This window comes from Neoarius graeffei, chromosome 5 (assembly GCF_027579695.1).
Source record: "Neoarius graeffei isolate fNeoGra1 chromosome 5, fNeoGra1.pri, whole genome shotgun sequence".
In the NCBI taxonomy this organism is placed as follows: domain Eukaryota; kingdom Metazoa; phylum Chordata; class Actinopteri; order Siluriformes; family Ariidae; genus Neoarius; species Neoarius graeffei.
In genome coordinates, this window is record NC_083573.1 from 16,040,333 (window position 1) to 16,054,958 (window position 14,626).

General features: G+C 42.5%; 1 protein-coding gene across 5 annotated transcripts in view; it reads left to right on the forward strand.

Annotated features, from left to right (window-relative positions):
* The first annotated feature begins 12,030 nt into the window (after positions 1 to 12,030).
* Positions 12,031 to 14,626, forward strand: part of im:7147486 (zinc finger protein 227) — a 32,228-nt gene continuing 29,632 nt past the window's right edge. Inside the window, exons 1-3 of one of the 5 annotated variants that reach the window (XM_060921280.1) lie at positions 12,031 to 12,165; positions 13,080 to 13,132; positions 13,259 to 13,307. In XM_060921280.1, coding sequence (XP_060777263.1) covers positions 13,093 to 13,132; positions 13,259 to 13,307 — 89 coding nt within the window. In that variant the 5' untranslated portion in view covers positions 12,031 to 12,165; positions 13,080 to 13,092. Of the gene's footprint in view, positions 12,166 to 13,079; positions 13,133 to 13,258; positions 13,373 to 13,492; positions 13,543 to 14,626 lie in introns of those variants that run through there. The other 4 variants (XM_060921282.1, XM_060921283.1, XM_060921284.1 and 1 more) reach the window with 4 other exon arrangements.

A 14,626-nucleotide genomic window follows, 5' to 3' on the forward strand; every position in this document is an offset into this window, starting at 1 on the left:
TTTAAAAAAAAAAATGCTTTAGTTCCTCACATTTTTATGCAGTCATTTTTGTTCAACCCACTGAACTAAAGCTGAAAGTCTGAACTTCAACTGCATCTGAATTGTTTTGTTCAAAATTCATTGTGGTAATGTACAGAACCAAAATTAGCAAAATGTTGTGTCTGTCCAAATATTTATTGATCTAACTGTGTGTATATATGTGTATATATGTGTTTATATATATATATATATATATATATATATATATATATATATATATTTAGTGGTGCTTGAAAGTTTGTGAACCCTTTAGAATTTTCTACATTTCTGCATAAATATGACATAAAACATCAGATTTTCACACTAGTCCTAAAAGTAGATAAAGAGAACCCAGTTAAATAAATGAGATAAAAATATTATACTTGGTAATTTATTTATTGAGGAAAATATTACATATGTGAGTGGCAAAAGTATGTGAACCTTTGCTTTCAGTATCTGGTGTGACCCCCTTGTGCAGCAATAACTGCAACTAAACGTTTCCGGTAACTGTTGATCAGTTCTGCACGCCGGCTTGGAGGAATTTTAGTCCATTCTTCCGTACAGAACAGCTTCAGTTCTGGGATGTTCGTGGGTTTCCTCACATGAACTGCTCGCTTCAGGTCCTTCCACAACATTTCGATTGGATTAAGGTCAGGACTTTGACTTGGCCATTCCAAAACATTAACTTTATTCTTCTTTAACCATTCTTTGGGAGAACACCTTGTGTGCTTAGGGTCGTTGTCTTGCTGCATGACCCACCTTCTCTTGAGATTCAGTTCATGGACAGATGTCCTGACATTTTCCTTCAGAATTCGCTGGTATAATTCAGAATAAATTCTTCCTTCAATGATTGCAAGCCATCCTGGCCCAGATGCAGCAAAATAGCCCCAAACCATGATACTACCACCACCATGTTTCACAGATGGGATAATGTTCTTATGCTGGAATGCAGTGTTTTCCTTTCTCCAAACATAACACGTCTCATTTGAACCAAAAAGTTCTATTTTGGTCTCATCCATCCACAAAACATTTTTCCAATAACCTTCTGGCTTGTTCACATGATCTTTAGCAAATTGCAGACGAGCAGCAATGTTCTTTTTGGAGAGCAGTGGCTTTCTCCTTGCAACCCTGCCATGCACATCATTTGTTGTTCAGAGTTCTCCTGATGGTGGACTCATGAACATTGGCTTATGTTAATGTGAGAGAGGCCTTCAGTTGCTTAGAAATTACCCTGGGGTCCTTTGTGACCTCACCGACTATTACATGCCTTGCTCTTGGAGTGATCTTTGTTGGTCGACCACTCCTGGGGAGGGTAACAATGGTCTTGAATTTCCTCCATTTGTACACAATCTGTCTGACTGTGGATTGGTGGAGTCCAAACTCTTTAGAGATGGTTTTGTAACCTTTTTCAGCCTCATGAGCATCAACAACGCTTTTTCTGAGGTCCTCAGAAATCTCCTTTGTTTGTGCCATGATAATACTTCCACAAACATGTGTTGTGAAGATCAGACTTTGATAGATCCCTGTTCTTTAAATAAAACAGGGTACCCACTCACACCTGACTGTCATCCCATTGATTTTAAACACCTGACTAATTTCACCTTCAAATTAACTGTTAATCCTAGAGGTTCACATACTTTTGCCACTCACAGATATGTAATATTGGATCATTTTCCTCAATAAATAAATGGCCAAGTATATTTTTGTCTCATTTGTTTAACTGGGTTCTCTTTATCTACTTTTAGGACTTGTGTGAAAATCTGATGTTGTTTTAGGTCATATTTATGCAGAAATATAGAAAATTCTAAAGGGTTCACAAACTTTCAAGCACCACTGTGTGTGTGTGTGTGTGTGTGTGTGTATGTGTGTGTGTGTGTGTGTGTGTGTGTGTATATATATATATATATATATATATATATATATATATATATATGAGAGAGGGCTGAAGATACACCAGACAGAGATGAAGTGCTTGCAACCTGAAAGTAATTTGCAACGCGCAGGGAAACCTGGTGAGATGGAGGAGAGGCCGGGGCAGGAGACAAACCACAGTCCCCAGAATCTCCAGGCACAGGAAGTAGAGGGGGGCAGGAGCAGCATAGCTGGTGTGACGGATGCGGCAAGGCACCAAAGTGAGAGGGAAATTATTCAGGATATCAGACGGCATGGCAAGAACACTGCAGGAGACGTTCGGAAAGAATGAGTGAATTGGCCCAATGCAGCTGCAAAGAAAGAATGGGAGATGTTTGATTGTGACACAGACCAGGTTCTGGAAGCAGCGATCGCAGGAGATGTGGGGAAGAAGTTCAAGGCCATGGCCTCGATCATCTGGAGCATGAGTGCTGATCGCTTCGGAAAGAAAGAACAGAAAGACAGAGTTAATATCCAGCCCAAGGAAAACAGACGGCTGAAGGAGATAGCAGCCCTTAGAGGCGATCTGAGGAGGCTTAAGAAGGCCTTTCGTGAAGCAATAGCAGATGAGAAATCAGCTCTCTCGGAAATTCGAGCCAGCCTGAGAGAGCGCATTAAAATCTTGCGCAGAGCTGAGTGTCACCGCAGGGACAGGAAGTGGCGGATGAAGGAAAGGGTAAACTTCACGAAGAACCCTTTCAAATACCTGTCCAAACTCTTGGGCGATAAAAGATCAGGGGAGTTGAAAGCAACAAAGGAAGAGGTGGAGGAGCACCTTCGTCAGGTCCACAGTGATCCCAGGAGGGAGGTTGGCTTAGGTGAGATGGAAAGGCTCATTAAACCTGCCGCACCAACTATTCCTTTCGAGACAAAAGAACCGAGCTGGCAGGAAGTCAACAGCTTTCTCAAGAAGACCAGAGGAAAATCAGCCCCAGGTCCAAACGGCATCCCGTACAATGTCTACAAGCATTGCGAGAGGCTTAGGAAACGACTCTGGAAGCTACTGAAGGTGGCATGGCGGAAGAACTTCCTTGCTGACGAATGGTTGCTTGCCGAGGGGTGCTTCATCCCTAAGGAAGAAAATTCCGTAGGGATCAAGCAATTTCGTACCATCTCACTGCTTAATGTGGAAGCTAAGATCTTTCTAGGGATCCTGGCGAAGAGGTTGACCACCTTTTTGTTGGACAATGGGTATATTGACACTTCAGTTCAAAAAGGTGGCATGCCAGGGGTATCTGGCTGTCTCGAACACACCAGCGTAATCTCTAAGATCATTGAGGACGCAAAGAGGAACAACGGCAATCTGGCAGTTCTGTGGCTTGATTTAACAAATGCCTATGGGACGATACCCCATAAGCTAGTGGAGTTGACTCTGAAGACCTACCATATCCCAGAGCGATTCCAGAAGCTCTTGCAGAACTACTTCGACAGATTTAACATGCGTTTCACCTGCGGAGAATTCACCACGAGTTGGCAGAGGCTAGAGGTGGGCATCGTCACTGGCTGCACAATTTCAGTGATTGTTTTCTGCAGCGATGAACCTTCTCGTCAAGTCAGCAGAGAAGTTGCGTCGAGGTGCAGTCCTGGCAAGCGGCATGCAGATGCTGCCTATAAGAGCGTTTATGGACGACCTCACCATCACAGCAAGATCAGTGTCAGAAGGAAGATGGATTTTGGAGGACTTGATTGAGCTCATAAATTGGGCAAGAATGGAGTTCAAACCGGCAAAATCCAGAAGCCTAGTTCTGAAAAAGGGGCGTGTCCAGGAACGATTTCGCTTCAAGATTGGAGAGGACATTATTCCATCTGTCCAAGAAAAACCTGTGAAGTGCTTGGGGAAGTGGTTTAGGTCAGACCTCAATGACAGACAGAGCGTGAAAGAGATGCTTAACCAAGCAGAAACCTGGATGACATCTCTGGAGAAGAGTGGTCTGCCGGGTAATTATAAGGCCTGGGGCTACCAACATGGGGTTCTCCCCAGACTGCTCTGGCCACTCCTGGTTTATGAGGTACCGGTTTCCACAGTGGAGAGGCTGGAGAGGAAGCTGAACACTTACTTGAGGAGATGGTTGGGTGTCCCAAGAAGCTTCTGCTCCATTGGCCTGTACAGCTCAGGCAGCAAGCTACAGCTGCCAATAACATCGGTGGTGGAGGAGTATAAGGTCGCAAAGATACGGCAGGCCATGATGCTACGAGATAGTAGAGATGAGAGAGTGCGGCAGGCGGGCATTGTTGTCAGAACAGGCCGGAAATGGTCAGCCAGTACAGCACTGAAGGAGGTGGAAGATCGACTGCATCATGCTGACATCATTGGGTCAGTAGCCCAGGGAAAGCTTGGGCTGGGTTGCTTCACCAGAACAAGCTGGAACAAAGCCGATCCAAAGGAGCGTCGAGGCTTGGTGCAAAGGGAGCTGCGGAAGGCAGAGGAGGAAAGCCGGCATGTCAAGGCCGTGGCCATGAGCAAACAAGGCAGCTGGACTAAATGGGAGGGAGCGAGGGAGAGAGCTTTATCTTGGCGGGACATCTGGAGCATGGAAGGCCACCGGATTAAGTTCCTGTTGCGTTCCACATATGATGTCCTGCCGACTCCATCGAACCTCTACACCTGGGGAATGGTAGAGAGCCCGAGCTGTAAGCTCTGCGGAAGGACAGCTAACCTAGAGCATGTCCTCTCCTCGTGTCACTCAAGCCTTGCAGACGGGAAGTTCCGATGGCGACATGACCAGATCCTCGCACAGTTGGTCGATGGTGTTGAGCAGGCGAGGAAAAAGGCAAGACAGCTTTCCAGGGGGCCTTGCTTCATCCATTTTGTCAGAGCGGGAGAAAGCTCTGTAGCAGGAGGGAGGAGCAAAGGGGTCCTTGCCACAGCAAGCGACTGGGAGATGCGGGCTGACCTGAAAAAGCAGCTCAAATTCCCAGAGGAGATAGTCCACACTAGCCTGAGACCAGACATCGTACTGTGGTCTAAAGGTACCAAACAGGTGGTGCTCATAGAACTGACGGTTCCCTGGGAAGAGAGGATGGAGGAGGCATATGAGCGTAAGCTTAAAAAATATCAAGCCCTCATCCTCGAGATCCAGCATAATGGATGGAAGGCCTGGAACTTGCCGGTGGAGGTGGGCTGCAGGGGTTTTGCTGGGCGGTCGCTCTGGAGAGCCCTTGGACTGTTGGGAATTGAAGGGTCAGCTAGGAAGCAGCTGGTGGCCAACACCACCAAGCGGGCAGAAGAAGCGTCACGCTGGATTTGGATCCAAAGGGAGGTGCGGTGGTAGAGCCGGCCTACTGAAGAACTGAAGGCATAGAGTTGGGTGGCGTTCAAGCGGGGGTAGAGCCAGGATGCTGGTTCTGCCGTCGAGCCCCTCCGAGGTGTCATGGGCTTAAATCGATGAAACACCAGTGAAGGGGGGTGCCCATTTGACAACCTGCTGAAGCCAGCCAACTCTTGTCTAGTTGTGGCATGCAGTCAAGCTTCATCTTGGCTTAGGGAGGAGGGCGCCCTGCCACGCAGAGCCCCGCTGGTGCCTTGAGGGAAGGAGAAAGATAGAGAGCGATGCCACTGGCTCACAGATGGTGCAGGGCCGAGTACCTGTAGAGGTGAGCCAGGTGCGATACCCTTATCGTATTTTGCATATATATATATATATATATATATATATATATATATATATATATGCATATATATGCATATATATATAAAATGCGTGTGTGTACACAACTCCTATTCCAAAAAAGTTGGGACAAAGTATAAATTGTAAATAAAAACAGAATGCAATGATGTGGAAGTTTCAAAATTCCATATATTATTCAGAATAGAACATAGATGACATATCAAATGTTTAAACTGAGGAAAATGTATCATTTAAAGAGAAAAATTAGGTGATTTTAAATTTCATGACAACACATCTCAAAAAAGTTGGGACAAGGCCATGTTTACCACTGTGAGACATCCCCTTTTCTCTTTACAACAGTCTGTAAACGTCTGGGGACTGAGGAGACAAGTTGCTCATGTTTCGGGATAGGAATGTTAACCCATTCTTGTCTAATGTAGGATTCTAGTTACTCAACTGTCTTAGGTCTTTCTTGTCGTATCTTCCGTTTTATGATGTGCCAAATGTTTTCTATGGGTGAAAGATCTGGACTGCAGGCTGGCCCGTTCAGTTCCCGGACCCTTCTACGCAGCCATGATGCTGTAATTGATGCAGTATGTGGTTTGGCATTGTCATGTTGGAAAATGCAAGGTCTTCCCTGAAAGAGACATCGTCTGGATGGGAGCATATGTTGCTCTAGAACCTGGATATACCTTTCAGCATTGATGGTGTCTTTCCAGATGTGTAAGCTGCCCATGCCACACGCACTAATGCAACCCCATACCATCAGAGATGCAGGCTTCTGAACTGAGTGCTGATAACTCGGGTCGTCCTTCTCCTCTTTAGTCTGAATGACACGGTGTCCCTGATTTCCATAAAGAACTTCAAATTTTGATTGTTCTGACCACAGAACAGTTTTCCACTTTGCCACAGTCCATTTTAAATGAGCCTTGGCCCAGAGAAGATGTCTGCGCTTCTGGATCACGTTTAGATACGGCTGCTTCTTTGAACTATAGAGTTTTAGCTGGCAACGGCGGGTGGCACGATGAATTGTGTTCACAGATAATGTTCTCTGGAAATATTCCTGAGGCCATTTTGTGATTTCCAATACAGAAGCATGCCTGTATGTGATGCAGTGCCGTCTAAGGGCCCGAAGATCATGGGCACCCAGTATGGTTTTCTGGCCTTGACCCTTACGCACAGATTCTTCCAGATTCTCTGAATCTTTTGATGATGATATGCACTGTAGATGATGTGCTCAAACTCTTTGCAATTTTACACTGTCAAACTCCTTTCTGATATTGCTCCACTATTTGTCGGCGCAGAATTAGGGGGATTGGTGATCCTCTTCCCATCTTTACTTCTGAGAGCCGCTGCCACTCCAAGATGCTCTTTTTATACCCAGTCATGTTAATGACCTACTGTATTGCCAATTGACCTAATGAGTTGCAATTTGGTCCTCCAGCTGTTCCTTTTTTGTACCTTTAACTTTTCCAGCCTCTTATTGCCCCTGTCCCAACTTTTTTGAGATGTGTTGCTGTCATGAAATTTCAAATGAGCCAATATTTGCCATGAAATTTTAAAATGTCTCACTTTCGACATTTGATATGTTGTTCATGTTCTATTGTGAATACAATATCAGTTTGAGATTTGTAAATTATTGCATTCCGTTTTACTTTGTCCCAACTTTTTTGGAATCGGGGTTGTATGTGTGTATGTATGTGTGTGTGTATATATGTATATGTATATATATATATATGTGTGTGTGTGTGTGTACAGTGGGGCAAAAAAGTATTTAGTCAGTCACCAATTGTGGAAGTTCTCCCACTTAAAGATGAGAGGCCTGTAATTTTCATCATAGGTATACCTCAACTATGAGAGACAAAATGAGAAAAAAAATCACAAAATCACATTGTCTGATTTTTAATGAATTTATTTCCAAATTATGGTGGAAAATAAGTATTTGGTCAATAAGATCAAACAAGATCTTTGCCCTATCAAAATAAACACTGCTCAGTGCTGTCGCATGCTAAACATGTGCTATTATAAACTGTCAGAAGATACCCAATCCATTTGCAAGTTTTGATGTCAATATAAATGTCATAAAATAAGCTGAAATGCTTGGAAATTTCCAATTTCAATGCCATTAAGAAAAAATTCTGGGGGAGATCCCCGAGTGTGAGGGGGATACCTCCTCCCGCACTCTCTGCCCTTGGCGGCTTTGCCACCATCGATCAGCAGCTAAGTGACCTCAGCCTCCGGCATCACTTTGATTGGACCAGCATTTGGAAATTGGAATCTTGGGACCTATGGAATTCTTTCATCACATAGGAGTGCAAGTGAGGAGGATTTTTTTTTTTCATCAAGAAGCTTAAAAAGTAGAATATATCAGTGTGGTCTATTGATCTTTCCACCAGCATCTGTTTCCTGTGTAAGTAATTTTTTATTTTAATAAATTCATCTTCCTTTTTGTAGTCACTGATTATGAAAAATCCCATGTTTTAAATCTCTGATTGTAGGTTGCATTATGCCTTTTTTATAATTGGGCAAATTTTGGAAGACTTAAGAGTAGACCGAGTTACTTACTTAGCAGACATTAGTAGTGCATTTCAACTCAAATACTTGAAGTATATGAAAGTAGTCCTAACTCTCAAGTTGCACCATCACAGCATGTATACAGAGGATATTACATGGTGGCACAAAGATGTAATGTTTATCTTCGAGTGGTGAATATATTCACGAGTGAGCGACGCGAATGAGTGATATATTTTTCAGCATGAGAAGATAATCTTCATATATTCATGCCACTGTAATGTTCACAGTTTTATGGACACATCCACCAAAACAATTCAAGATAATCAAAAGAATTTTAATTTTGAACTGGTTTGCTATTTTGACAATGCACTTCTACTCAGTGGGAAAATGCTGGGAGTGACGTCTTTTGGAGTGAAACATTTGGGAATTATTATACATACAGGACAATTTTTCAGTGGAATAAAAACATGGATTCTATTGCCTTCTAGCAGGTTTCATTAGTTTGGTTTGATAGTATACAATATTGTTAGCATATTGCTTATCTTACATGTATTATGACACTCTACCCAATGGAGAATGAGCGTTGAATATGATTTACGATATTGCATGGCTGTCAAGATGACATGACATGTCCGAGCTGATGCAAATATTCAATGAGAGTTTTCTGCTGCATATGCCCAGAAGCATTTTTTGTTTGCCAGCAATGCCTGCAGTCAACTGCCGCAGTGAATTGAAAATGCCATAAGATACGTGTTACATGTAAAACTTCTGCACTAGTGAGCAACTGTGACAATTTTTAAACAAACATAGCCACCAGGTTTGCTTCATTAAATACAGAAAATTGAGAGAATTTTGAAAGGGAAATGCATGTTGGACACCCAAAAGGCTACCAAAACTTAGATATTCTTCACACAAGAGAAAAATATATATCAACGGAGTAACCACCTTTTTCTTAACTTTTTGTAAAATCTATAATTGTTCCATCAAATGTGTAAATAATAATAATAATAATTATTATTATTATTGCTGGCTTTTTTTTCATGGTATATCAAATATATTCCATTCAGCTAGCATATTGAACTCCTCTTCAACTGGTTCAATATCATGCTAGCTGAATGGAATATATCTGATATACCACACAATGGCAGCCAATATTATTTAATTATACATACAGACCCATTTTTTTTCGATGGAATAAAAACACGTATTCTATTCCCTTCTAGTGGGTTTCAGTCATTTGGTTCAATAGCATGCGCTATTGTTAGCATATTGCTTCTACTACGTGTATTACATCACTCTACCCAGGGCCGTCGACAGGGGGGGACAACCGGGTATTTTGTCCCGGGCCCAGGCATGAGGGGGGGCCCAGAACTGGTCCCTCATGAAGATGCCATTAATCATTCTGTTTCATTTCAAAATGTGTTGATTTGGGGGAGAAAAATGTGCTATATTTGCATTCAATGAATGATTTCTGGTTCTTTTGCCTTTATTGTCTTCGAAAATAGATTCAAGAACCCACCTACCACCCCTAATGCAGAAATGGTTTGGTCTTTGATTAAGGCACCAAATAACACGGCACTATTCCATCATAACGCTTCGACAATAAGCGTGCGAGCCCGTTTGCCAACATGCACAAGTCAGGAGAAAAGAAAAGAGAAAAAGAGATGAAGCCAAGAGCCTCAGGGGCTCACTGCATAGATATTTTAGAAAAGATTCAGATGATGCAGTGGGGCAGCTGAGCCAGGTAAGACACACAACTTTTTTCCAGCCCCGTAATGTAACCCCAGCACGCGCGACGCGCCATTCATAATTATAAAGTAGGGGATAGCGGGGTACACTGAGTGAACACTGAAATGCATAGGGCATTGAATTATTTCATAAACATATCGGTTTAATAACACTGTGTTGCATATATCTCAATGAAGCAAAGAATAGCACATTGGCCCGCAATCATATCCAAATGTTTTAGGCACGCTTGCTGAGCTGGACTCCGGTTAGCTGAAAGCCCGTGGAACGCTGCCTCTTGTTAATTAAACCTTATTTTGTTGGAAATCATCCCGTGTAGATACGACGGCATGTGAAATTGCCAGCTAGAGAGAGTTTAATGTAACGAATGGGCTATAAATGGGGTGTTTTGAGGTTAGTCTGTTGCAAAACAAACTTTCGCTTAGACTGGATACTCTTCAAACAATTCCCTTGCTCAAGTGAAAAATGATAGGCCTGTATGAAAAGCGCAATTAATGAAAGTAGCCTAATAAGCCCTAAATGAATAAAACAACCTCTGTTTTATTGTTGTTGCTTACATGTTAAGATTTTGAAATCTTCTCGGTCCAGTTCTATATCCAGGGAACATTGTAATCCTTTTGGTTTATCCGTAATAAACGTGTCAGCCCCCAGGTCAGATAGGCTAATGTTACGTGGTTGGGAGGGTGTCAATTTTTTTGTAACATTCTAAATCGAGTACGGAAAGGACGTTTATGAAAAACGACAAAAAAATACACTGAAAAACTCACTGTACACATCACTAGTGGTTATGCTTCTATGTTCAAATTTTGGGAAAGCCATAACTCCGTTCTCATTGAGGCCCAGTTCCATCCCGTAAACAATCATTTTGGTTTATCCGTAATAAATGGAATTTCAGCCCCCTGGGAAGATGACGTAACGTGGTTGGGAGAAGAGCGATGGAATTCCTACTTTCGTGTCTCTGGTTGGGAGTGTGATAGGCTAATAATAATAATAATAAAATAAATATTACTATTATTTATTAACAATTTAAAAAATGTGAAAGTGTGTCAAACTTTAGGCCTAGGCCTACTTGTAACTTTGCTGTGTGGCGATGTGTGTGTGTGTGTGGGGGGCACCCAGATTATTTGGGGGGGGGGGCCCACTCAGATTATTTTGTCCCGGGCCCAGCCAAAGCTGTCAACGGCCCTGACTCTACCCAATGGAGAATGAGCGTTGAATATGGTTTACGATATTGCATGGCTGTCAAGACAACACGACGTCCCACTCCGGAGATGTAAAACTTCCACACTGGCGAGCAACTGTGACAATTTGTAAACAAACATAGCTGCCAAGTTTGCTTTGTTAAATATGAAAGATTTAGAGAGAATTTTGAAAGAGAAAGATGCGTCGAACACCTGCCAGGTATGTGTATGTCTCATCTTGTTATCTCTAGCCATTTTATCCTGTTCTACAGGGTTGCAGGCAAGCTGGAGCCTATCCCAGCTGGCTACGGGCGAAAGGTGGGGTACACTCTGGACAAGTCGCCAGGTCCTCACAGGGCTGACACATAGACACAAACAACCATTCACACTCACATTCACACCTACATTCAATTTAGAGTCACCAGTTAACCTAACCTGCATGTCTTTGGACTGTGGGGGAAACTGGAGCACCCGGAGGAAACCCACGCGGACACGGGGAGAACATGCAAACTCCACACCGAAAGGCCCTCGCCGGCCACGGCGCTCGAACCCGGACCTTCTTGCTGTGAGGCGACAGCGCTAACCACTACACCACTGTGCCGCCCGGTATGTGTACCGTATGTATAAATAATAATATTGGATGGCTTTTTTTCCTGGTACGTCTGATATATTCCATTCAGCTAGCATGATATTGAACTCCTCTTTGACTCGTTCAATATCATGCTAGCTGAATGGAATATATCTGCCAGCCAACGTTATTTAATTATGTCACGGTTTTGGTTCTCCATGTCCCGCATGTATCTCGTATGAAAAATACAAGTGGTGCATTTCCCAGTAAAACACTCGTGTCCATACCATATAGTTGTAACTATTCATGTTTTTCCCACTATACTGTGGAACACATCACATTCAAGTGCTTCCAGAATGTGTGGATTCATTTATTCATCATCTGTCACTGTTTTATTCAAGCTAGAGTCATATTTTACCTTTTCCACGGGGTTACCAAGTTGGGCTTTTATTGTGAATACGCCCACTTCCGGTTTCTCTCAGAACGCCCAGCCCAGTCCAGCTGGTGGTCCTTCCATTGCTTACCAAGACGGCGCACTCTCCTGACAATGCCTGGCGCTAAGCTCAGACTAACCATTGTGTGAATGTGATGTCCGTGGCCTCAATGTTTTATGACTCAAGTAAGTCCTAAATGCTCACGAGTAATATTTTGTTTTCAAATGCACGAATAGTTCGTTAGCAATGGTAAACTAATCAAGATAATTGTCAGGTTTCTTGTTACTTTACATTAAGTAATGACACATTTTGCTAGCTAACTAACATATTGTCTGACTTTCAAGACGTTGCTGGTATTTATTGAGTACTAGATGTTTCGTGCTTCTAACAGTGCTCACCAGAGCCCGAATTGTTTTTTTCTCGGCAGAGACATGTTCCCAGTATGCGCCATCTGTGCTAGAAGGCCTACTGTGCAGGCCCACGGTGAGCGCGCGCGCCACATTATTTGAGATTCGTTCGCGAACGGAAAAGCCGCCGTGCACATAACTTGATATTTATGCACGAGAGTGCTGTTGCATTGTACATGTCGATTTGGAATACATCATGAAATAGTTCCTCGTTTGCGAGGGAAGCTTATTTCCATACATTTACCACCTAGTGGTGTGATTCACGATTCATTCCTTTTGAACGAATCAATTCCTTTAAGTGAATCAAGTGAATCAACTCGCAAAAGACAGAATCGAAAACGTTTTTTTTTCCCAAATGCATGATACACAAGCACAATAGATAATTATGTTGCATGCTACTCGATTCGTAAATGGTAATTCGTAGGTCGGAATGACGTCATTTTTGACCTCGGCGGATTTGCCAAAGGGGGGACATGGGCGCCTCCATATGCGTCTTTTGTTAGCAACAGGCCTAGCCAGCAAAATGTCATGACTGATCTCTATTTTCTTCGTCAGATAGTGATCTGTGTAGTCATTGTTTCAGATTTTAACAAGCGAATATGTCTGTACGTTGACTGATCTAAAGCAAATGATTATGTATATACAGTAAAAGTAAGAAGTGCTACTCGGTTTATTTCTTATGCTGTGCGCAGCCATCTTGATTTGATGTCACGCCATGAACAGGAATGGAACTCATTGTTAAAAGGTACCTGCAGTGAAAAATCAACATAGGCTGGAAATATTACACATTTTGCACAAATGCATTTTGACAGTTCTGTCTTGTCACATAAAGCAGTTCTTTAAAATTCTTTTGTATTCCTGCTCACTTTAGTTCCATTTAAGGGTGCAGCCATATTGCCGTTTTGTGGGCGGTGTCAAAGGTCAGCATGATGTAGAATTGTTGATGGGTTTCCTGTACCTTGATTGGCTCGCTGCTCCTGACACGGTGATGTAGCCAGATGTACAAAACATTGTTGAAAAATGGTGGAGGGCAAAGCCTATGGTTGTAAAAATAATAAATGTGATGATAAGGGAAAGCATTTTGTGTTTTTTTTTTCCATTGCAGATGACCGAGCAGCACAACTTGCTAAATGGGTGACTGCACAACTTGAACAGGTCACAGTTTAGAAAGACGACTCTTTGGTAGAAATTCTGTTTGTGAGGGTCATTTTGAGCCTGATTGCTTTGAAAAGAATCTCCAGGCTGAGCTCTAATGCGACCTGTATAGCTCAAGACTCAAACTCGATACTGTGCTAACAATATTTCAGCACCATCCACGGAAAAGGGATTCGGACCATGCAAGCCGATTAGCTAGAATAGTATCAACATTCAAAGCTGCTTTTTTTTTTTTTTTTTTAAAGCTCCCGATGAGTGTAAAACGTGTTCGTAAGTAATCATACATTTAAAAAAAAAAGCAAATTTAAAAAAAAAGCACTGGATAAAAACCCATCAAATATAATTACAGATACAGATTTTGTTGTCCGGTGCGCCATGCTTTGCTGCGCTCTGCTATAAACACTCATTCAGCTTTGAGCTATCACTATCCTATATTAAACCATATAAATTTATTGTGGCACATTGTATGTCTATACCTGAATTCACACATTCAATAAAATTATGCATTTATATGTAATTGGCTTTATAGCTAGTATGTACGTGTGCGCATACATAAACATGCGCATACATTGAGTTTCTGTATATAATAAGCTGCTTACCGATTTGTGAGTTCCCCATCTGCTGCTGGTCCTCTTATTTGCCTGGCTATCATGGCCCGTCTATGTCTACAGGCATTGGCAGCTGGCAGTTTTCTCTGCCTACACAGACGGTATGTGCTGGCTACTCAATCCCAGAAAAAAAGGGGGGGGGGCACTTGCCTTTCAATGTTTAAGTAATTTATATTGTCTCTCCTATCTGTAACTTGTTGAAAATCCAATTATTCCACCATGAAATTTTGATTCAGGTCTAGCAAGACCAGACACGACATCATATTTGTCGATCAATTCTTGCATGATTGGCTGAGTTGGACAATGTGACCATGCTGTAGCGTATGTAGTTACGTTACTGAGCCAGGCAGCATACTACAGAGGGTAACTGAGAGAGCCAAGCGTGCACACATCTGGAGGGAAATTTCATACATATTTTGCAAGTATTTTACAGGGAAATGGTTAGTAACTTGTACACTGAGAATGCACCAGAAGGC